The sequence below is a fragment of the Peromyscus californicus genome, unplaced genomic scaffold (genome assembly GCF_007827085.1).
Source record: "Peromyscus californicus insignis strain IS unplaced genomic scaffold, ASM782708v3 Scaffold_4__1_contigs__length_199733344, whole genome shotgun sequence".
In the NCBI taxonomy this organism is placed as follows: domain Eukaryota; kingdom Metazoa; phylum Chordata; class Mammalia; order Rodentia; family Cricetidae; genus Peromyscus; species Peromyscus californicus.
In genome coordinates, this window is record NW_026294562.1 from 181,426,276 (window position 1) to 181,451,390 (window position 25,115).

The following is a 25,115-nucleotide window of genomic DNA, read 5'->3' on the forward strand; positions in this document are numbered from 1 at the left end:
GTTGTGAGCAGCCTTTGCCACACGCTCCTCTTACCTTCAACTAAGCTGCACCACACCCCACCCCTAGCTTCCCCAGTCGGACAGGCTGAAACCTTTTGAAACTGAACCAGCGTAAATCATTACTTCAGTTATGCAAAATTAGCACACTGATATATAACGTGTGTGTTTATGTGTACATTTTATGGTATATGCATTGACCAGGTTATAAATCCATAAGGCCATCATGATCTCAATAATGTTTCCATGTAGAATTTCTCTTCTCTTGTATAATCTGTTTTCCACTGAGTTTTAGGTATCTGGTGACTTGCTTTCATTCATAATGGTTTAATTTTATTTGTAGCTTTTAGGATTTTATTTGAAGGGAATCAAAGTATTTGCTCTTTTTCTAATTATTTCCGTATTGAGTAATTTGTTTTAGATTCATTATTGTTGCCTATAAGAACACATCATTATTTTTATTGTTAAGCAGAATTCTATTCTGTGGACAAGTCACTGTTACCTGTTAATGATCAAGTGGCTAGTTGCCAATTGAAGACAATTAGTAAAGCTAAAAGAACATAGGTGTACTTTTCTTTTTTTGGAAAGTATATTTTACTTATACTAATGATTTCAATTAAGGTAACTTTCACATTAAAAAAAACCTTAAAAACATGTTTAACCTGATTGAGTACATTCACGTTAAGAAACGCTCTCAGAATGTGCAGGCAGTCTGGCTACCACATCTGTAACCTCTCTGATCGCTAAGGTTGATTTGATTGATGTGGCTGGCTAGGCAAGCGTTCTCTTCCTCCCTCGCTGCTCCATGCATGTCCCTGCTGAAGCTGTGATCTTCGAAGAGGAAAATGTTCCCTGGTAGAGAAGGAGAAGTCTTTGATCAAGACCTCCAAAGAAGCACTGAGGAAAATCTTATAGACTGAAGAGATGTCTCAGTAGTTAAGAGCTTATGCTGACTTTCCAGTGGAGCCGGTTCAATTCCCAGCATCTTTGTCAGATTGGTAGTGTCTGACGTTGACTCCAGCTTGTGGGGGGGAGGATCCGACACCCTCTTCTGGCCTCCGTGGGCACAGAGGGAGAGGGAGAAATAAAAATAAACATTAAAAAGAAAAAGACTTTGATGGTTGAGTGTTCAGCCCTAAATAAGACATTTATGCTATTCCCTCCAATGCTCAGAAAACGCATTGAAGAGGACCCAGAAAGAATGCAAGGGTTCGAAGACGAGAGGAGGCTTTAAAATGCCATATTCTGGGTAATACGCAGCCATATTAATCACAAACTGAACAACTACACATGACTCCAAATCCAGCTTCTCCCTTTAGAGACCCAGTCCTCATCTGGCTCTACTTTGCCAGTCTACTTTTGTCCATAGGAAGAGACTGTAAAAGACTCCAAAACTTCAGATTTTTGTTGCCGTTTGATTTGGTTGGTCTCATTAATGCCATATGCGTCAAATACTTCTAAGTCACTATTTTTTTGCTACTCTCAGCACTTTCTGCTGCGGTTCCCCCAACCCAAGAGATTCTAAAAGTGCGGGGTCGACCCCAGGCTCAGGAATTTAAGGACTATGTGAATTGACACCTCGGGTCTTTTTATCACAAAGGACCCGAACTCGATCCGCAAAGTTGGTTATTGCGACCCCGCTAGGCTGCGTGGAGGGACTGTTAGGCTTAAACTTCCAGCAGCTTCAAGAACCGGAGTTTAAATCCTTGAACCTGCCACTGAAACCAAAGGAGGAGGCAGCGTAGCCAAGGAAACTACATTGCCCACAATTCTTTGAGCCCAATGGCAAAAGGCTGGACCAATGGATCCTGAGAAAGGCCTTTTCAGTGCTTGGACCACAAGCTTTGGGCAAGACAGCCTACATCTCTGCCAAGCGGTCCTTGTAGCTGCTTTGGGGTTATTTCTGGCTATCATTAATGTAAGAATGTGCAGTGGGGACCAAGGTAGGCGGAGAGGACAGAAAGTGCTGCAGATCTACGTCGCTACCACTGGCGGCCGTGAGGGATGCTCGAATGTTTGCAGAGTACACGGCTGCTGCCACCGCAGTGGCGCAACCTGCTCAAGTAAGTGTGGCGTTCCCCTGGCCTCACCACAGTCCTACTAGATCTGCAGTACAGTTCTGTTCTCGTCCCTATTGTAGAAATCCCTGTGTCCCGAACAGTACTGGGCTTGTGAATGGAATCCCTATTACTGATTTCGGATGTGATTGGATGAGAGTGGGTCCCACAAAGGACTAACTGACAGATGTGTGTCCTGTCTTGTTTACGAGATTAAACAGGACCATTTATGCCTTACAATGGGAAGGTGATGAATTTTACTTGTATCCTTACGAATCTGGGGCTTAGTGAGGCTCGGAATGAAAGAACACGGTTTAAAAACACCTTTCAAAGTAGCCTGGAGGAACTAGCACTGAGACCCAGGAAGGCTGAGGCTGCTAGGAGTCAGCTATGAGTGCTGACGCCTAGAGATAGATAATTCAGATCTAATAAGGCCTCATAGCTCTAGGACTGGATAGGGAGGCCTGAGCTGGTGAAACCCCTACCATGATCCTTGGCAACCTTCTTCCCACAGATTCTCATGACTACTACAGCACTTATGGATTGTTCACAGGTGAGTAAAGAGTGTATTCCAGGGGATTCGCTGATGACCTCACTCCTTGTCTCTGGAATTGTGTGCTAAACTGATTGTTTCGCCAGAGTTCCGCTGCATGGACCTGGAGAACTCACAAACCAGGAGTGGAAACCCAGGCTGGGGGTTATATAGAAAGGTTTCTCACGAAACTCTTAGCAACCAGGGGGGATGAGAAAAGAAAGGCTGCCCCAGGCATGGGTTCCAAAATATGGAACTGAAATATGAGGCTGAACTTGCTTAGAGATACAGGTTGCCTGTCCTTCTGCTGACAAAGCAGCAGGGCAGAAGCCTGGGATGTCCCATGTCTATTCTGGAGATGATAGGAGCAGAGATGATTTGGTGAGATTTTACCAGGTTCCCCATGGCTGCAGCAAGAACACACTGTAAGCGTTACAGCTCAGATGAAAAGGTATCCTGGCAGTTGGGAACCAAGGAATACCACAGAGTCACACCACACAACAAACTTCACACAAGAGAGATACTGGGAGGGAAAAAACCAAGAAGGTTTAAAAACCTGCCTCTGCTCAGGGGAGAAACAACGGAGAACTGAACAGGATACAGGGCTTATATAGTTTCTTGGGTGGGAGGGGCTTTTGAGGGTGAAGCTTTCCAGGATGGAGATTGGTGGGATTTCAAATCCAGAGACAGGGCTTTTTACTCTGTAGAGCAAGGGGCAGGGTCCAGCAGTTAGAGTGGTCTGTGGGTGGAACCTGGGAGTTCGAGCTTCTCAGGGTAGGGACCTGGGAACTAGTGTGGCTTGAGGGACTTACATACACTGTGGGGCTAACAGGAGGTGACAGACACCCCAGAGTCGCAGCTACTGCCCTAGTCCAGGGAATGGTTGGTATGGCTTCATCAGTGTGGTGACTAGAGGGCCAAAAGCTGTGGTTGGGCTCTGGATTGCTTTTTCATTTAAGAAATCTGGGTTTTTCTTCAGGGGGAATGAGAGAAGGGTAAAATAACTCAAGGGACTCCAGATTTTTAGATTTTTATTGGGTGGAAGCTTAACTAACTGCATTTTAACGTTGACTGTAGAATTCGATTTGGGGATATATTAGGATATCTGAAATTTTGTTTTGGCCATCCTAAAAATGAGGTGTAAATCCTTATGTGAATATAAACCCCAGTAATCCCAGCACTTGGGGGGCTGAGAAGGGCAATCAGAAGTTCAATATAAGAATGAGCTATATTTTTATTTTTAAAAATATTTTAACCTTTTTTTGTCTATTATTGTGTATATATACATACATGCATGTCACAGCATATGTACGCAGGTCAGAGGGAAATTCTGTGCAGTTATCTCCTTTTACATGTTGTACAAAAGAGAGGAAAGAGAGCGGCAAACCTGTGGGTGCTGGCATTCAAGACATAAAACAGTGAAGAGTCAGCTCACCTTTACATGTGTGCGAAGGACACATCTAGGGGATCCCTGGAATAATCGTCTAATACAATGAGTTACAGCCCTGTGTTTGCCAAGCTCAGAATTACATGGCTTCCTCCAGCAGGCCTATGGGGACTGTAGGAGAACACAGTGATACTGAGCCTGCAGTGAGAGGTATGTGTCAATGGCCTTGGAGCCTAGTATCTCCCAAAGAGGTACAAAATACCAAGTATAGTGTATGAAGGAAGGGTGTACAGGTGGGTGAACTTGGAATCCTAGGAGAGAAGTAGATCATTTTGTGATTTGTCTCCATCCTGACAGGGCTGTGTTACTTTTGAAGACGTGGCTGTGTACTTCTGCCAGGGAGAGTGGGAGCTCCTCGATGAAGCTCAGAGGCTACTGTATCTCACTGTGATGCTGGAGAACTTTGCACTTATAACCTCTCTGGGTAAGGCCCACATACCTCCCCGTGGTCTCATTTCCTTCTGTTCTCTGTATCCAGACCATTCTGCTATCAGACTACAGGCCCTGTTGATTATCCCACTTCCACGATAGGTGCATTGTGGGTGCCCATATCTGAGCTGTGTGCATTACCCTCAGCAACCCAAAGACTCGATGCCTCCAAAAGATTCACTGAAAGTTCTGAGTGGCAAGAGTCCTGGAATCTAATCTATAGTTCCCACTTGGCTTGCTCTCTTTTTAGCTGGGTGACTCTTCACGTCCATAGTACCATTGCTCCATTTTCTTCATCCTCCTACCTGACACCTCTTTATAGCCACCTCCTTCAGGAACTGGCAAGCACTGTCATGATTGGTACTTGTGTTGGGCTATGAATTCTTATCAGACCTTCTTCTAGGCTTTTGTTGTTGTTGTTTTTCGAGACAGGGTTTCTCTGTGTAGTTTTGGTGCCTGTCCTGGAACTCACTCTATAGACCAGGCTGGCCTCGAACTCACAGAGATCTGCCTGCCTCTGCCTCCGGAGGGATTAAAGGCGTGCGCCACCACCACCTGGCATAAATAAATCTTTACTAAAAAAAAAAAAAAAAAAAAAAAAAAAAAAAAAAAAAAAAAAAGACTTGCATCATGGAGTTCACACGTTCTTAGACAAGTAGGACTGTGGGGGAAATTCCTGGTTTTCTCATAGGATAAAAAGCAAAAGGAGTCTCATGGGGAAGCTTGGCCCTCATGAGTGGCAAGTGAGGCAGGAAATGACATCAGAGTTGTGTCCAAATCACACCAGAAAGCTGTTACACAGCAGTGTTTTGATGTGCCACTAGCCATATCCCATTTCTGTGTTTTCTTCGCCACCTTCAGTAGTTGCTTGGCTCCTGCTCCAGCTGTCCCAACCTTTCTTCCTGCCCCGCAAGCATCACTTGCCCCTCATCAGTGTCTTCCAATGCTGACCCATCCTTAGTATGCCCTGTGAACACTGATCTTTAAACAGCACTGCAGACTTGTACAGTCAGAATTCTCTGAACCTAGACATGTCAAGTGTGTTACACATCTACCCTTGTCAAAGGAGCATGTCCAACAGTTATATTGTTGAGTTGTGTGATGAGATAGGCTTTTAAAATATTTGTAAAAGTTAGTTGCGTTGTGTCTGACCAACAAGGAAGGATGTTCAAGTGGTCTCTGTGTTTTTACAATACTAACAGTGTGGCAGGCACTGCCGGTCTGCATTTTGACTCAGATTTGATTCTATCAGGAGTATGAAGTGTGTCTCATATATTAAAGGCTCAGTCTCTTCAAACTCCAGTTGCAAATCAGATGTCCAGAGCAGTCCATTTTTGTCTATGCAACTACAAATTTGAGAGTTCTCTCAACATGTCTCTGGTTTAATAATGTTCTAGAAAAATGCTGTTATGGAGCTTGCAATTCAGGAATATCAAATGGAATAGCTGCATAAGCAAAGCTCTGGTCAGATGGCCAGCAAGATGGTTCAGCAGATGAAGGCATCTGTGACCAAGTAGGTAGTCCCAAGTTTGATCCCCAGGCCTCACACTGTGGAGCTATATAGCTTTCTTCTGGTTTCCATGCAAGAAAGAAGAGTAGAGGGAGAGAGAAAAGGAGGGAGGGAAGTGAGAAGAAGGGAAGGAGAGAAGAAAGAAGAAAGGAAAGATTATTTGAGCAGAAAGTTTGGCAGCCTTCTGTCCTCTCTGGGCACACCACTCTTCCCAACACTTCTCTATAGTGATCAACCCAGATGTTTCCTAAACCATGTCATGTGGTGGTTTTGATGAAAGTCTCATTGATTTAATCATTGCATATAACTGATTAACTGATTCCACCCCTCTCCCCTCCCAGTGATCAGTATGGGGCTGAAATTACAATCTTTGCATCAGATCTTGGACTCTTCTAGAACTTGTCCACAATGGGACTTAGGAGTGGCTCCAGGAACTAGTTAGCACACTAGCATGCAGAGGCATTTTAGGATTAAAAACAGACACAACTGGGCTATCCAACAGAAAAACAATGGAAATAATTCACCCTTTATAAGTCACATTTCCTATGTTTTAGCTCTTGAAAGCCCTGTTTTACTATAGGCTAACATTTTAGTAGTAGAAGTAGTAGTAGAGGTAGTTTTTTGTTTGTTTGTTTGGTTGGTTTTGGTTTTTTTTGTTTTGTTGTTGTTTTTGTTTTGTTTTGTTTTGTTTTTTGGTGCTGAATGTTGAACCCAGGACTTTGAACTTGCTTAAGAACCACTCTATACCTGAACTACATACCTAACTCAATGTGAACTTTTAAACAGGGGCTCCATTTGGTTGAGTCATGTCTTGTGTCTAAGACCATCTAAATTTGTTATTTCTTAAATGAAAGTTCGACTATCTCATGGATAGAATAATTTTGGACTTTAGAAAGGAATATGACCTTGTCGTTCAGTATCTGGCCCTAAGACAGACAGAGCAGAGGAGTGTATTCTTGGTTATACATGGAAACATGATTTTTTTAATGTCATTTCTGGATTGCTTTTCTTTTTTCTATATTAGCTCCATGCTACCCATTGATCACTTTGTCACCTGTTAACAATTGTTCACCCTTCTGCTGGGCAGGGTGGCACATGCCTTTAATCCCAGTACTTGATAGGCAGAGGTAGATGGATCTTTGTGAGTTCAAGTCCAGCCTGGTCTACAGAGTGAGTTCTAGAACAGCCAGGGCTATGTAAAGAGATCCTGTCTCAAAACAACCAAACAATTGGCTTGACTTAAAGATTGAATGAGAAGAAGCATTCCTTAGGAGGTTAAACATCAAATATAGAGAAAAACAATAATAAAGCATCATTGATACACTCCATCCACAGTTAACATGACTTTCAACAGCATTTTTCTTCTTTCAGATTGTTGGTATGGATCAGAGTATGAAAAAAATCCTTCTGTACGGAGTGTTTGTGTAGAAATGCCACAAGCCCAGACTCCAAAGGAAACTCTACTCACTGTGAAGACTCAACCCTGTGACATCTGTGTTCCTGTCTTGACAGACATTTCGCATCTGGATGACCTACCTGGACAAAAACTGTTCTTTGTAGAGGCATGTTCAATCCTCCAGGGTCAAAAGAATCATCATGCCAAGAATCCATTAAAGGGAGATGTGGACAGTGACTCTCTTATGAAAAACTGCATGCTCCATGTGTCAGGGAATCCCTTCATCTATTGGAAAATTAGAAAGGACTTCTCAGCTAAATGGGACCTTCTCCAGTCCCTGAACAGTCCCAAAGAGGAGAAGCTAAATGAAACCACCAAGTCTGTGGAGGCTAATAGTAGAAAAAGTCACTTTAAGTCACAAGAATTCAGAAAACCTTCCAGCTACAAACTCAAGCTTTTTCAGCACCCAAGGGGATGCCCTGGAAAAATGGATTTTGAGCCAAGCAAATACAGACAAGCCTTACAAAATAAATACTCACTTGTCGCATCCCAGAGAGTTCCCACGGAAGAAAGGCCTTATGAGTGTAGGGAATGTGGAAAATCTTTTAGCCAAAAGGCCACACTTACTATACACCAGAGACTTCATACTGGAGAAAAACCATACAAATGTGGCAAGTGTGGGAAGTCGTTCAGCCGGAGCTCCAACCTCATTGAACACTGTAGAATTCACAGTGGAGAAAGGCCATATGAGTGTGGAGAGTGTGGGAAAGCCTTTGGATGCAAATCCAATCTTGTCCGACATTAGACAACTCACACAGGGGAGAAGCCATATGAATGTGACAAATGTGGGAAATGGTTTAGGCAAAGCTTCAGCCTCGTGGAACACCAGCGCATTCACACCACAGTGAGACCACATGAGTGCAAGCGGTGTAAGAAGTCCTTTAGTCAGAAAGCCACTCTCATTATACATCAGAGAGTTCACACTGGAGAGAGGCCATAGAAGTGTGGAGAAGGTGGAAAATCCTTCAGCCAAAGCTCGAACCTTCTCGAACACTGCCGAATTCACACCGGAGAAAAGCCTTATGAGTGTGGGGAGTGTGGGAAATCCTTTAGCCAAAGAGCTACCCTCATTAGACACCAGAGAATTCACACTGGAAAAAGGCCTTATGAGTGTAGGGAATGTGGTAAGTTCTTTAGGCAAAACTTCAGCCTCATCGAACACCGTAGAAGTCACACTACAACAAAAATTTATGAGTGTGGCCAGTGTGGGAAATCTTTTAGCCAAAGAGCTACCCTTATCAGACATCATCGAGTTCACACTGGAGAAAGGCCTTATGAATGTGAGGAATGTGGGAAAACCTTTGGGTACAAATCCAGACTTGATCGACATCAGAGAACTCACACTGGGGAAAGGCCCTATGAGTGTGCCGAATGTGGGAAATTCTTCAGGCAAAGCTACAGTCTTGTTGAACACCGGAGAATACATAGCAGAGCCAGGCCTTATGAGTGTGGCCAGTGTGGAAAGTCCTTTAGCCGCAGGGCTGCCTTTATTAAACATCAGAGAGTTCACACTGGGCAAAGGCCTTATACATGTGGTGAATGTGGGAAATCCTTCAGTGGAAGCACCAGCCTTATTCAACACTGGCGAAAGGCCATATGAGTGTGACCAGTGTGGGAAATCATTTAGGCAAAGTCTGTCCCCATTCAACACCAAATAGTCCACACTGGAGAAAGGCCTTATGAATGCACCAAATGTGGTAAATCTTTTAGCCAGCGCTCAAGTTTCTTTCAACACCAAAAAGGTCATGGCATGGGGAATACTCAGGAAGGCAGCTAATGTGGGAAACTCCTTAACCCTGTGTCAACCATAGCTCCTAAAAGTCCAGATTTTAGAAAGGCCTTAGAGCAACAGGTAATGTAATCTTTTGCTCTTAACAGATAAGCTGAACATTTTGGGTTTTTGTTGTTTGTTTGCTTGTTTGAGACAGGATCTCCCTAAGTAGCTCTGGCTGTCTTAGAAATTACTACGTAGAGCAGGTTGGCCTCAAACTCATAGTGATCCATCTGCCTCTGCCTCCCAAGTGCTGGGATTAAAGGCATGTGCCACCACACCCAGCTAAGGTGGTTTGAACTTTTTTGAGCATGACATCTGCCAACATGTAAAGCCCATCATAAACATGTGGGTCTAAAGGGTCCCATGCCTTCCAGGTAGTGTGATGTATATGGAAGCTGCCCTTCAGCAGTTCTTGATAGTCCTCCTTGCTCAAATTAAATCACTGCCACATTATTTCATTGAAAGAGCTTCCCCTCTTAGCACCTTTAACATATGTGTACATGTTCCACCAGCATGCCTGGGCTCCCTAGAGGAAATTATCAGTAGCCTGCACCTTAGGGGTGACATATTTCCTTTTCTGACTGACTGTATGTGAGCCTGTAATTTGGTTACTAAGGAGACTTCTGGGCAAAGACTTGTCTTCCTTTAAATTCCTGGCCCAATGTTACTCTTTGTAGTTGAGATAGACTTTATTCCCTTTTCTGACTGAATATGCATGTCTAATTGATACTTAACACACTTCAACTCACTAAGTAGTTGCATCCTCTGTAGTATTGCTGGGCTTTGTGCACTAGAACAGGCCTTATTCTCTCATGTACTTTTAATCAAGGGGCATGGTTTGTCTCCCTTGATGAGCAGAATTCTAACATAGGCCCAGGTTGTTCGAAAAGCAGGACAGTTTTTCATGAAGCCCCACTGTGTGTGCCACAGTAGACACACTGAGAGCAGTTCTCTCTCAGTGGTGTATAGTTTGCAATGCTGGCCCAGTAACTACTAGCATTGCTCCCACTGTAGGAAAGCAAGGCATCCTGGACCTTGGCTTTTGTGGCCTAGGTGTCTTTAATGTTACTGCTTTTTTTTTCCCCCTGGAGCTAAGGATCAAACCCAGGGCCTTGTGCTTACTAAGCGAGCACTCTACCACTGAGCTAAATCCCCAACCCCATGCTTTTTTTTTTTTTTAAGATTAGTGAATCGTGGGGCTAGAGAGATGGCTCAAGGGTTAAGAGGCACTGACTGCTCTTCCACAGGACCCAAGTTCAATTCCCAGCACCCACATGGCAGCTCACACCTGTCTGTAACTCCAGTTTCAGGGGACCCGATACCCATGGCAAAAGCACCAAAGAACATAAAAGTAAAATAAAATATATCTAAAAAGAATAAAAGTAAGGCATTAAAAAAAAAAGACTAGTGATCACCCCCATGGAAAGATTAGTTGTTTTAACTACCTTTGGTGCTCCTTGATACAGCTTGGACTAATTACAATATTCCCACATAAATTTACATTTAGTGTGCAGTGCTGGTGAACAGACACATTTCATATGGGTTCTGTGAAGACATGAGTAATCTTATGGTTCCACAAGTTTTTGTCACTGGGATCCAGGAAAGAACAATAATTAGTACCAAAACATAGGGTGTGGTCCATGGATTGTGGAAGAGCTGGCAGAAAGCTGTATGCATTGTGTTGCTTATGAAAACTGTCTTAAATTCTAGTGACTGTGTCTTGGGCAAATCACACAACCAAATCTGTATGTCTTGTACTTGAAGTCACTGAGAAGATATTCTTAAACTTTTGCAATTCACCACATTTCTTGAAATTCTGCATAAGTTTGAATGTTATGTAGGCAAAAATACAAGGAAATTTAACTGAGATTCCCATAAAGGAACAACTGATGATGTTTTGGGTTTTGGTTGGTGGTCTGGCTTTGGTTTTGTCTAGCAAGGATTGTTCTTGTCTGGATTTGAATCAGCCTCCATTGTTCACCTCCCCATCTCCAGCTGCTGTAAAACTACCTTCACCTAGTGTCAGTGAAGAATGGAAAACCAGTGGGGTTGCCAAACATAGTTTCTAGAAAAATAGAGATTTATCTTTTTCGCTTTTAGCCATTTTTAAAGAATTTACTTGTGTAAATTCTTTAAAGGTATTTGAAATATCACTACCTCTAAATATTTAAAGTGTATGCATTTTAAAAGTTTATCATCCATGTATGCCATGAAGACATTGTGAACTCTGCAGTCAACATATTCAAAAGTTGTTATGTTTCTATATAATTCCCCTGTGGTCTCAGGCTTTCAGGTATCCAAAGATTTCCTTTGGTTTTTTTTTTTTTGTTGTTGTTGTTGTTGTTGTTGTTGTTGTTATTTTATTATTTTATGAGAGTAAGTATTTTACCTGTGTACCACATGCATGCCTGAAAGAGAGCATCAGATCCCCTGGGATTGGAGTTATGAATGGTTGTGAGCCATCATGTGGGTGCTAGGAATTGAACTTGAATCCTCTACAAGAGCAACAAGTGCTCTTAACCCCTGAGCCAACTCCCCAGCCCAATTTGCATTGTTAAATTGAATTAATTTGAGTTTTTATAACTATTATGGATAGGATCATCTTGTGCTAACTTTTAAAAAATCAGTTTTTAAATTTTATTTTATGTGTATGAGTATTTGGTTGCATCAATGTGTGCACCAAATGCATGCATGGTACCTGCAGCGGTCAGAAGAGGGCTTTGGATCCCCTGGAACTGTAGTTAAATATGTATGTGATGCTGAGCACCAAACCTATGCACTCCAAGATCAACAAGTATTGTTAACTGCTGTGATATCTCTTCAGCAATATCAGTTAGATACTAATATTTTCCTGTGTTTTTCACAATAAGCAATCACTTTTAGATTCCTGACACAAACATTTTTCTCTGAGAAGTATTCTCTTATAGTTGTGTCACTTCGTTCATATTAATAAGCAGGTGAATCATTTCCAGTTTGGTACTGATAACAACAAAAAGGCCACAAAGATTATGTATGTGCAATTTTTAAATGTACAAGTTTTATCCTCTCTTAAACTAATTGTATCCTTGTAATCTCAATGTCAGTATGTATACACACATACTACTTCATAAGTCTGGCCATTCTTCTTTTTCCAAGACAGGGTTTCTCTGTGTAGTCCTGGCTGTCCTGGAACTCACAAAGATCCATCTGGCTCTGCCTCCCAAATATTGGGATTAAAAGCGTGGGCCACCACCATCCAGCAAGTTTGCCCATTCTTAGGTAAGGCAATCCCTTAGGAATGGTGAGCTGTCTATAATGTCAGCTCATTGTGGGTTTAATCCATTTCTATGATGTTGATAGTTCTACCTGCTGTTCCATCAGTATACCTTTTCTCATACAATGTTAATACCATTTGTCTATGTTTAATGGGTAATGGCTGACAATCCCATTTTTTCTAAAAAGTACAAAACATTTATAACTAAGAAATGTAGTGGAACTTTACTTAGTTTTTGGTCATATGAATAACTTTGATAAATGAAATAATTGTTTTTGAATACGAAAAATATTTTCTCAACATTTTGTAATATTCATAGTATTAATAGTATGGACATAGTAATTTTTAACTTGAAATGCATTCTTAATGTTTTCAGCGCATTCTTGAATCTAGAAATTCAGTAAGAACAAATAAACGTGTTGCACCACTTATCAGTTTTCCTGATACAAATCATCCTAGTCAGACGGGCATGTGATGTCACTACATGTGAACTTAGAGATGTGACATCATATTCTTTCTCTGTCATACTGATAGGCATATTGTCAAGAATATATGATCAAATAATTGTGAAGTGACAGTTTGGGGCATTCATACCTTTCTCTTTATGAAAGAGCTTTATTTCCAAACATGGTGACACACAGCTGTACTCCCAGCACTCAGAAGACTAAGGCAAAATAATTATTTAAGCCCAGGAGTTCAAGGCCAGCTCAAGAAACTAAGTGAGACCATCTCTAAAAAAGTAAAATAGATCAATTGAAGTTTGTTTCACAACAAATTCTACCTATATAATGTGTAATATTGGTGTCTTGATACAAGCTTAATTTTTTGTCATTACTGTGATAAAATACTTGATAGAACCTACAGGAAGAAAGATATATTTTTGACTTACAAAATTCAGGAGATTTTGGTCCATTATGATAAGGCATGGCTGAGTGGTTCTGACACCATAGGAGCATGTTGGGGACCACTGGGAAGAACAGTGTCATATAGACATGACAGGACCACTGCACTCATGAGCCCATACCAGCTGTGACTGCCTGCTCAAGGTGAGTAAGCCAGCATGAAGTGGGGTGCTTATTAGCCCCCTACTGAGGAGTTATTGACTGTTGATGACTGTTAAGAGGAGAGAGAGAGTCAATTTTCTTTAGAAGTGTAGCCTCTGGTAAGCCAACCATGCTTCTGTGGACGGCCCCACACCCAAAGTATATGAAGAGTACAAATTGGACTCTGTGGGACAACTCAAAATTGGTTTGCTAACCTCACATGCATGCTGTGGCACACACACACACACACACACACACACACACACACACACACACACACCAATAAATAAAAATTTACAATACAGTACTCCCCTACAGGGTCCCAGGAGGTCTGCAAATGGTCAGTGACCCTGCTTCCTCCAACCGTGGGGCTGGGGACCACTCTTGGGCCTGGGCCTGATTCTGGGCCACTGTCTCATGGGGGAAGATACTCATTTCCATCACCTCAAATCTGACACTTGGATCTCACATCCTGTCTGTACAAAGCTCAGTGACAGAGATGAAGTACAGGTTGTTGCTCTGCTATGCTGGAAAGGTACCACAGCAAGCTCAGAACAAGAGGTACCAGGTTGCAACTGGTTACAGTGAATTTGTCTGTCTGCCTTTCAGGCCTGTGAGATGGTTCTATGGGTGTAGACATCCACCTCCAAGCCTAACAACCTGAGTTCAATCCCTGGAACCCACAGAATGGAAGGTGAACCAACTCTCCCGAGTTGTGCTGTGGGCTACCACATGTGTGTCGTGGCACACTTGCACACACACATATACACACATGCCAAATAGACATTGGGCCTAGAGAGATGACTCAGCAGTTGAGAGCACTCTGCCTTTGCAGAGGACCTGCGCTTAGTTCCAGCACTCTTTAGGGTGGACATACAAGACTCACAACTATCAGTAATTCAAGCTCCAAGAAATCAGGCACCTCTGACCTCTGTGGGCACCTACATTCACATCCACAAACCTACACACACAACACACAAATGAACATAATTAGAAACAAAAACAATTGTTTTTTAAAGACATGTAGTGATGGGTAGGAAGTGAGCTTACTAACATTCAGTAGTGAGCATTTAGGACTACAGTGTCTCCTTGGCCTAGAACACAGGAAGCCCTGGGTAATTTACTGACAGTCACTCAGACTATTCATGATGTATCCCAGCTCACTCGTTGTCAGGACCTGTCTTGTTTATTAATTGATCATCCCTCATATTATTTTTCCCTCTTCAGTGTCCATCTTCAAATCCTATATACTGGACCAGCAGTTCTACCTGGGTATACAATGGGTTTACACTGGGATTCTGAGGGAAAGGACTGGGATGAGAAAGGAAAGAGTCAAAAGCTGAGGTCAGTTGGGCTGCCAGGGCTGATGACCAAAACTAGAAATTTCATCAGTACTACAGCTCCATATATACTTCTCAAGTGGGGAGTATCACCACTCCTTGTATACCTCAAGTGAGGATCATCACACTCCTTATATACCTCTCAAGTGAGGAAGCAGAAAACAAGTCAGTAAAGTAAAGCAGAAAACAGCAGAATTATGGGGAACACAGAGCACCCCCTACTTCCTGTTTTGCAAGATACATACTTGTACAGTAAGCAAGGCATTTCATATCTCAGTGTCTGGAACATTTGATCACAGTTTTACAGGGAGACTGTCAAGCTCCAGGTCCCTGGGAGCCCTGGCACCAGTCCATTCCTGGCCTTGCCAAGTGTGACCCTGAAAGGGAACCAATGCCCAGGGCTTCTTGTTCCATCCCCAGGATCCCAAAAGGCTTTTGGCCCTACCTAGGCCCTGACAATCCTGTTTCCTTTCTTTGGTTTTTGCAATAAAAGGGGTTGTACCTGGGCCTGTGTATCCTAGGCAAGCAAGCACCCTCTGCCACTGAATCATATCCCTATCCTGCCTCTCGTTCTTCAATGTGAGCCTGCAAATAACTTCCAAAAGCCACCACAGCCCACATTGCTGCTTGTGGCATGGGAGTGATGATGGTATTAACTTTGAGGACTGCAATAAGACAAAGTTGACAACACACCAAGCACCTATGTCTGCTAGGCACTCCACTGAAGACCTCATGAACATTTCTCTCTAGTTCTCAGCAGTGTCTGGTAACAAAGGTATGATTATTCCAAACCAAAGGCTGGTTTGGAAATTGAAGCTTAAAGAAATGGTCCTAGGGTACTGCGGCTTTGGCTGTGGCCATATCTCAACTGGCAGCAAGAAAGTGGAAGGAGCCAGTGAGGCGGCTCAGCTGGTAAGGATGCTTGCTGCCAGGCCTGGAAACCTGAGTTTGAGCCCCAGAGCCCACATGGTGGAAGGAGAGAACCAACTCCAAAAGATTATCCTCGGACTTCCATTTGCACATTACTAAATAAATAAATCACGTTATTAAAAAAGAAAGTAGGAGCAAGTCATGGTGGTTCACACCTTTAATCCCAGAAGTAGGTGGATCTCTGTGAGTTCAAGGCCAACCTGGCGCACATAGCAAAGTCCAGGCTACCCATGGCTACACAGTTAGAGCCCTTCAAAAATAAAGTTGAAGAAACTGCCCCGAGAAACATCTTGGTTCACTAGAGGGTTCAACTACTCAGGCTTGGGGGGATTGGACTCCAGTTTTTCACAAAGTAGGAATGATGTGTTCTCCATTGGCTATAAGACAACCTTAGGTTTGTTCTCTCAGCTCCCAGCTCTTTCTATACTCTTGTCTATGTGCCCAATGAAGACCTGCAACAGACTTGTGGTAACCCACAAGAAGCTAATGAGACCCCCCCAATCTTCCATTTCTGTGAGCACTTATTCTGTTGTGCTCATATTAGTCAGCAGGACCCATCAGTGACTGAGATGAGGCATATATCCTATCCTTGAGTAAGACAACTTACTGTCTAGTATAAAAAGAACACATGAAAACACATATAATAAATTAACTTAAACTTGTCTCATGCCCCTTTTAAATTTCTTTTAGAATTTCATACTTCAATATATGCATTTTGCTGGGCTGCAGTCTCCTGGCATGTCACTGCTGTGGGATGTTGTTCTGTATGCTGTGAATATATGTTTCTCTGATTGGTTGATAAATAAAATCCTGATTGGCCAGTAGCCAGACAGGAAGTATAGGCAAGATAGCAGATAAGGAGAATTCTGGGAAGAGGAAGGATGAGTCAGGAGTCACCAGCCAGACACAGAGAAGGCAAGATGTGAAGGTAGAACTGAGAAAAGGTACCAAGCCATGTGGCTAAACATAAATAAGAATTATGGGTTAATTTAAGTATAAGAGCTAGTCAGTAATAAGTCTGAGCTAATGGCTTATATAATTAATATAAGCCTCTGTGTGTTTACTTGGGGGATGCAAGTGGGAGAGGTTTGTTCTGACCACTGGCCGGCCAGGACACAGGAAAACTTCCAACTACATTTTGGCACCCAATGTGGGGCAAATAAAGTTTGCCTGGAGATCAGAGGAAACAGCAAGCCATTTTAAGTAAACACACAAATCAGGCAGTGGTAGCACATGCCCTTAATCTGATCACGTGGCAGTCAGGGTCTCTGTGTGTTCAAGGCCATACTAGGGAACAGAGCCAAACTTGGTGACACATACCTTTAATCCAGTACCAACCATAGAGACCTGAAGGTCTGTACAGACAGGCAGTGACAAGGAAGTGAGGTAACTGGGCTAAGAGCCAATGAGAGGGAAGAACAGTAAGGCAATAAAGGTGCAGGGAGACAGGAAGTATCTCACTTTGGAAGCTGTGGCATGGTGAAGTAAGGTTAGCTGATGGCTATTCCTAATTCCCTGATCTCTAATGCTTTTACCCCTATATTTGCCTCTGTGTTTTTTATTTAATAAGACTGCTCAGAAATTCCACTATATATTATTGTTGTTGTCTTGGGCCTTTCAACCTGCCATGGTTACACCATATACCACAGCAACAGCCAGAAGCAGCACTGGACCTTTGCAGGCAAGGAGCAACTGGCGCACCTGTGGGCTAACACCAACCACAAATTCAAGTGCAAAGGGGTGGCTAACAGGAAGGTTCTTCCAAATGATCCAGTGTTTTTTGAGCCTTATGAAGAAATGACACTTTGCAAATACTATGAAAAAAGATTATTGGAATTCTGCTTGGTGTTTAAGCCAGCAATGCCACTCTCTGTTGTGGTTACAACTTGTATGTATTTCAAGCATTTTTATCTTAATAATTCAGTAATGGAATATCACCCCCAGATAAAAATGCTCACTTGTGCATTTCTGGCCTGCAAAGTAGATTAATTCAATGTGTCTAGTCCTCAGTTTGCTGGAAATCTTCAAGAGAGTCCCCTTGGACAGGAGAAAGCACTGGAACAGATTTTGGAATATGAATTACTACTTATACAGCAGCTTAATTTTCACCTTATTGTCCACAATCCATATCGAACATTTGATACCCCATGTTGGAGAATCCAGAGATTTTGAGGAAAACAGCTGATGATTTTCTTAGAAGAATTGCGTTGACAGATGCTTATCTATTATACACACCTTCACAAATTGCCCTGACTGCTATTTTATCAAGTGCCTCTAGAGCTGCAATTACTATGGAAAGTTATCAGAGAGTCTAATGCTGAGAGAAAATAAAACTTGCCTGTCACAGTTACTGGATATAATGAATAGCATGAGAAACCTAGTAAAAAAAAAAAAAAAAAAAAAAGTATGAGCCACCCAGGTCTGAAGAAGTTGCTGTTCTGAAAAAGAAATTAGAGTGATGTCATTCTGCTGACCTTGCCCTTAATGTGGTTATGAAGAAGAGGAAAGGCTAAGAAGATCATGACTATGTATCACAGAAACCCCAACAAGAAGGGGAGGAATGGACTGATGATGACCTGGTAGATCAATCTCTCTAACCATTTGAAAGTACAATGGCAGTGCTAACTAAGCAACAGAATTAGGAAGCATGTCTGACATTTAACTTTCTTTTAAGTAGTACAATGTGAAACATCAAAATATATTAAACTTTTCTAATTATAAAAAAATACATGCATTGTTATCACACCCACTCTTCCCTCCGCATCACCCATTTTTAATTCAGTAAAAATTGCAAGATCTAGTTCTGTATACTTTCTGGGATATCTAGTTGGACATTACTGAGCAAAAATTAAACTTTTTCATACCTACTTCCATTTTAATTGTGTTATACTTAATGAATGAAATTTTAAAACCGTGCTGTTGGGACTTTACCTGCAGGAACCAAATTGTGGAAGTGGGACCAACAATGACTATCCATATTTGACAAGCTTCAACCAGAGATTCCACAGAAAGATGATAACAAAAAAAGGATTAACTCAACAAATTAAATACTAAGGACCTTAGAGCTTATAAATAAAGAGAAACTGGAAGGACCTTCAGAGTTCATCAATGCCCATCCCTTAGGTAGGGAGCTGGGGAAGGTGAGCAGGGCAATGTTAGCATTCACTTTATCTTTATTGGAGGCTACTGAAAACACCACTTGTCTTAGACTACTAGCAACAGTGGAGAAGGTGCCTGAACTGGTTTACCCCAGTAATCAGATTGGTGAATACTCTAACTGTGATCATAAAAACTTTCTCCAGTAACTGATGGAAACAGATGAAGAGATCCACAGCCAAACAACAGGCCAAGCTCCAAGAGTCCTGTCAAAGAGATAGAAGAGGAATTATATGAGGAAGAGGCATCAAAATCATGATGGAGAAACCTACAGAGACAGCCAAACCAAACTAATGGGAACTCATGAAATTTAGACCAACACCTGTGGAGCCTCCATGGGACTAGACTAGGACCTCTGCATAAGCAAGACAGTTGTGTAGCTTGATCTGCTTAAGGGGCACCCTGGCAGTAGTATCAGGATCCATCCCTGATGCATGAACAGACTTTTTGGAGCCCACTACCTGTAGTGGGACACCTGGCACAGCCTTGAGGCAGAGGGAGGGGCTTGGACCTGCCTCTACTGATGTACTAGGCTCTGCTGACTCCTCATGGGAGGCCTTACCTTCTTGTGGGAGGGAATGAGGATGGGTTAGGGGAGGGGTAGCTGGAGGGGTGAGAGGAGGGAAGAGGGGGTGATCTGTGAATGGTATGTAAAATGAATTAAAAAATTTATTGGGGGTTGGAGAGATGGCTCAGTGGTTAAGAGCACTGGCTGTTCTTCTAGAGGTCCTGAGTTCAATTCCCAGCAACCACATGGTGGCTTCCAACCATCTGTAATGAGATCTGGTGCCCTCTTCTGGCCTGCAGACATACATGGAGGCAGAACATTGTATACATGATAAATAAATATTTTTTTTAAAAAATTTTTCTTAATATAAAAAAGACCACTTGTGATCCCAAAGAGACATTTTAAGAAATCACTGATACAATCAAATATGATAGACCTAGAAGAATGAAAAAAACTAACATTGGAAGAAAGAAGAAACAGCTGGGAGGATAAGCCAGTGGCTGCATGATGACATCACCCTTGCCACTGGCAATACATCTGTATGGGGTGCTTCCATTCCATTCCCTTTGTGTTCCCACATACTTGACCTTTTCATAGCAGCTTTCAAAACCATTGCCTTCCAGTCTCAAGAAGATTTTGGTTCTTATCTTCTTTTACACAGAGAATTTTAGTCTTCTCTGTCATAGTATGACCAAACTGAACCCCAATGGAAACTCAATAGAAGTACAAAGAAATCAATCAATTCCATTGGGGTTTTTGTTCTTATATGGGATTTCATGTATCCCAGAGAAGCCTCAATTCTGCACAGCATAGTAAAGGGAGATCTTTCTTGTGGGCTGCAAGAAAATATCATAGCAATTCAGCTGTGTATTAAAGCTATACTTTGACCAAGGGTCTGTCAAGAGGCAAGCCATTTATTATGAATATTTGGTGCTATCTAGCCTTTAATATTTCAGCTGTCTTCTACTATGAAATTCTTGCATCCCCAAATATTTTCAGACCTGCTGAACCTCTAGGTTACTAACTACCCTGCTGAGCTTAGGAGATAAGCTGGCTGGAGAGGTATAGCTTTGCTTCTTGTGCAAATGAAGCTCAGACCATCTCCTCACCTTGAGACCTAGTGACTCTCCAGAGCAATTGACTGAGAACAAAAGAGGTTTTTACATATCAAGGTGTTAGGTGGAACAACATTCCTGAGGAGGCAGAGAACCACATGCCCAGGAAAAGAAAGAGCAGGCATTTTCTGTAGAAAGGGTCATGGGGAGAGAGAAGAGAGGAAGACAGAGGTTCCATATAGGGTAAGCAGATCGTGGGTAGAGTTTTCTGAGTGCCAGGAGTAGAGAGTAGTGGAAAGGGAAAATGAGGAAATGGAGGACGAAGATGAGCCTGGAAGCATAGGAGTTTAGTCATTAGCAGGACTATGAGCTAGGGAACTGGACAGAACTGAAGCTATGTAGACAGGATTTCATCCCAGAAAAATAAAGTAGATGGATAAAGAGCTTGGTATGTCTAGAGTTATTCCTGCCTTGAATGCCTGACGGACCTATAGCTGTATTGATAAAATTTTGTCTTAGAGGAATAAAGTTAACAGACATAAGAGCATAGTGTAAGTAGATTTTTTTCCCCTCAGATGTCCCATGCTGAATGTAGCTAAACTGCCGGACCCCTGGGTATTCAATAGATCTTGAGCTTCTGATGCTCCCACCTCCACTTCCCAGGTGCTGGGATTGCAGATGTAAATCACCATACCCAGTTTTATGTGCTTCTGGGGACTGAACCCAGGGATCCTTCATGTTATGGAAGCATTCTACAAAACAGCTACATCCCTGCCCTCACTAACAGTTGTGTGCATTTGATTCAGAACCATCTTTTATTGGCTTCTACCTAGAAATGGTTTTCTTTTCATTTTTATTGCAATTATGGCACGTGCATGCGTGTGTGTGTGTGTGTGTGTGTGTGTGTGTGTGTGTGTGTGTGTGTGTGTATCCATATAGATGCATGTGCAGGGTTCAGGTGACAGCTGTGAAAGTTGGATCTCTCCCACCAAGTGAGTCCCAGGGATGGAACTCAAGTTGTTAAGTTTGGCAGCAGATACCTTAACCCATCTTGATGGGCATGAAATTCTCCAAGAACTAATTTACAAAAGAATATGTGTAAGGTATTTGAAATTTTCAAATATCAAGATTAAGGAAGAGTATGAAAATCAAATCAGTGTACTAAAAGGAAAGAACTCAATCTTTTAATATCCATCTTTTCTCTTTTGAAATTTGTTATCCAGATGAAAATAGCCAAAAAATTTGTAAGCATTTAAAACTTTATACTAGATGCTACAAATTGAGACTAATTGAAATCAATTTACAAAACAAACCATAAAAGGGATAAGAGAGATGGTTCAGCAGTTGAGAGCTATTTATGTTCAGAGAACACAAACTTGACTCCCAGCACTAGCACAGGGTAGCTTACAACCTCTCCTATCTCCAACTCCAGGGGAATCTGAGGCCCTCTTCTGGACTCTACAGACACTGCACTCACTTGCATATACCCACAAACAGACAAATATATACTCGTAATAAAAAATTAAAAATCAGGAATGAAAATGAGTATATTTTTAAAGTAAATATTCTGTAAGGAATTTAAAACAAAAATAACTGCTCATGTCACCCACAGTTTGAACCCATTCACCAGCCTTGCAATCCCGTTAAATAGTCATACTTTTTTTTATTGTTCCTAATTGCTTAACCCAGCACTTTTCAACACCTTCCTTTATAGACTCATAGATTCTTTCTAGAATTCTTTCTTATGCACTCTAAACACCTAAACACAACAAAATCCGGAAGCTTCACATATCTTCCTAAACACGGTATCTTTCAGGTGCTTTTCCCACAGCCAGAAAGAGGTTAACACAATTATATGTAAACAATATATAACTTGTATATATCTTCATCAAATCCAAAATAATAGATGTCTCCTAATTGCCCAAACTTATAATTTTCCTTCCACGACAATATTTAAAATTTCCCTGATTTGTTCCACTACGACTACCCAGCGATGATAATTAATTACTTTAGATGTAAATTAATAATGTAAATGTATAGCTTTATGAGAAGATCCATGTGGGCAGGGACATTACTGGTCCTATATGCCCTGGTTGACTTCACAAAATTCTACTATGTAATAGCTAACTAAATGTTAGCAATAATTGAAGTGACTTCACAAAAGAAAGTAAAGAGAGCCAGAGCACTTGAACTAATCAAAAAGACACTTGGTCTTCAGGCAACAGCCAAAACACAACCTAGAGATTCTGGTGTCACTGATGATGATCACAAAGGGGCTTAATGCTGGGAAACATGTACTCAAAAAAACAGAGCTGTTCATCGTCCAGTAACTGGTTTTTACAGTTAATGTTGTCCAGATGGCCAAAGCATTATAGATTGAATAGAAGGCAAAGAAGGAGGTCACCAAAATCAGGATAGTGCATGTGGCTCTGGCTTCATGGTTTTGTCTAGACTTGGAGAGGGCTTGGTTGTGAATGTATTGTACTTGCTTCTTGTGTCTGTGCAGTAAAATGACCATGGAGATGCTGGCCCACATTATGAAAGCTAGACCCCAAAAGTCAGGGGAATAATATAGGAGGACTGTATACAGTGGGTTATAGTGATCTGGCATTTCCCAGAAACAATACCTATAATTACTTTCTAAACTGAGATTCTGTCTACCCCGTGGGCTACTCACTAGAACAGGAATGAATGAATTTAATACAATATGTAAGATCCAGCACAAGAAACAGCAGAAGACAATGAACTTTAGAGATCTAATCTTGACCTCCATCCAACTCCAAATACCAGGGTTGAGCTTAATGAGCTGGAATCCATTCAGGAGGCAGATGGTATTCAAGGAAACAGCCATGCCCACTCTGCACCAGTAAATGGCTAGTTTACATCCGACATCATCCAGGAAATCTTTCCATCCAAAGGCCACTATTGTTTGAGGCATCCCTTTGAAGAAAAGGACCAAGGAGTTGGCAAATGCTAACTGGTTGAGAATTAGATCTGTGGATCTCAATTTATGTCCAATGAAGAAAGAGATGTTGTAAAAGCAAAGGAGGGAGGAATTTCCAAGGATCCCAACTCCAGTCTGAAGGAGGAAGATAATTCCCGTCTCCAATTTTCCAGCACCCATTGCAATGACATTGAGAGGGTTGTTGATTTCAACTGAAGTCAGAGGACTTGGTGGGGGAAAGAACCAAAATAAATGTTTTACATCACAGTAAAGAAACTTTCCCTCTGTTTATCCCAGATTATATATCCTCATTTTAGGTAAGTGTTAATAGCATTCTATGCTTACTTATGCAAAAGCAATTAACAGAAGAACAGCACTGGAAATATCACAGCATCTAAATACCAACATTGGATAAATAGATGAATGCACAACTATCCAGCAGATCAATACAGCAGTGGAGATGAGGAAAGACCTCTGGGTATTGATCCAGTCAGTGATATTCCAAAGTTTTTCCAACAGGATTGTGGAATTCAGAAATGTCTTAGCCAATGAAGAACTTTGATTACTTGCGGATTTATGGGTGTTTAGCTTGCAAGAAAGGCTGGATGGATGCACAGAGGTGCCTTCTCCTGAAATGAGTCCTGCTGAAATATAAAGATGCATACAACTGAAACATCAGTCCACTGCTCCAGGTCATTGTGGGCTAAACCCTTTACTATTTGGTGTCCAGGCCACCTCTTCTTTTAGATTACCACACAAGCTGTAACTTCTCCAACTCTAGCAGCTTCAGACTTTCAAGATACCATATTTGTTATAGTCTTAGATGGTCTTTAACTTTCACCATGTGTTAAGATAATTTACTAAACTTAGCAGATTTTGTCTACTTCTTAATTGACTTCGCTCATGATACTTTTCAATGCTCCAACAATTTCCATGTTTGAGTTGTTTGTTAGTTTTCATTAATGCACACACTACACTATGGAAGAAAATACTTTGTGGAGTTTCCTCCAATCTATATTTTAAGTGAAAATCCATTATTCACAGAATCAAAATTTGTTAATTTTTAGGAAAATAGAAGAATATGCACTTAGCACCAGAAACTTGACTATTTAGAAGGACCATGGTGAAAATTTAAGAAATTTCCTTATATCACAGTTTTGGCTTGATGCAGGTTTAAGCATTATAGATTACTTAAGTCATGTTAAAATTAAATTGAAAATTTTAAAGCTATAAGGCCAAAAGTAAAATAAAACAAAATAAGGTCATGTTTTGGCCTGAAAACCAATTTAGAAAAAGATAAATTCTTCAAGGAGGACAGTAAAACTACAGATATGCACTGGTATGCTTGTATAATCAATCAATCAATCAATCAAGCTCTGTGTGTGCAGCTCTCTCCCTCTATCTATCTATCTATCTATCTATCTATCTATCTATCTATCTATCTATCATCTCTATCTGAAGGAGAATTTGAATAATATCAGGAGATAGCATCAACATGAGCATCTCTCATCTGCTATTATAATATACTCTTAATGAAAGACCCTAGCCCTTCAGGCTTACACCCCCAAGCCTCAGGAAAGGAGAAACTTCAAGCACCAGGAAATGAGAAACTAAAAATCTAGTTCCAAGGGCAATCTGACTCAGCCACTACTCAATCACCCCTGAAACAATATAACAATGTAAA

At 41.5% G+C, this 25,115-nt stretch overlaps 1 protein-coding gene and 2 pseudogenes across 1 annotated transcript; 2 read left to right on the plus strand and 1 right to left on the minus strand.

Moving 5' to 3' along the window:
* The first annotated feature begins 1,648 nt into the window (after positions 1-1,648).
* LOC128125595 (zinc finger protein 883-like) lies at positions 1,649-12,884 on the plus strand (annotated as a pseudogene).
* Positions 12,885-13,001: 117 nt separating this feature from the next.
* On the plus strand, positions 13,002-19,542 carry LOC128125598 (cyclin-H-like; annotated as a pseudogene).
* Positions 19,543-19,674: 132 nt separating this feature from the next.
* LOC128125597 (vomeronasal type-1 receptor 1) lies at positions 19,675-23,654 on the minus strand. The gene has a single exon (XM_052763177.1). The coding sequence runs from the start codon at positions 23,609-23,611 to the stop codon at positions 22,679-22,681; it is 933 nt and encodes a 310-aa protein (XP_052619137.1). The 5' UTR covers positions 23,612-23,654; the 3' UTR covers positions 19,675-22,678.
* Positions 23,655-25,115: the final 1,461 nt, after the last annotated feature.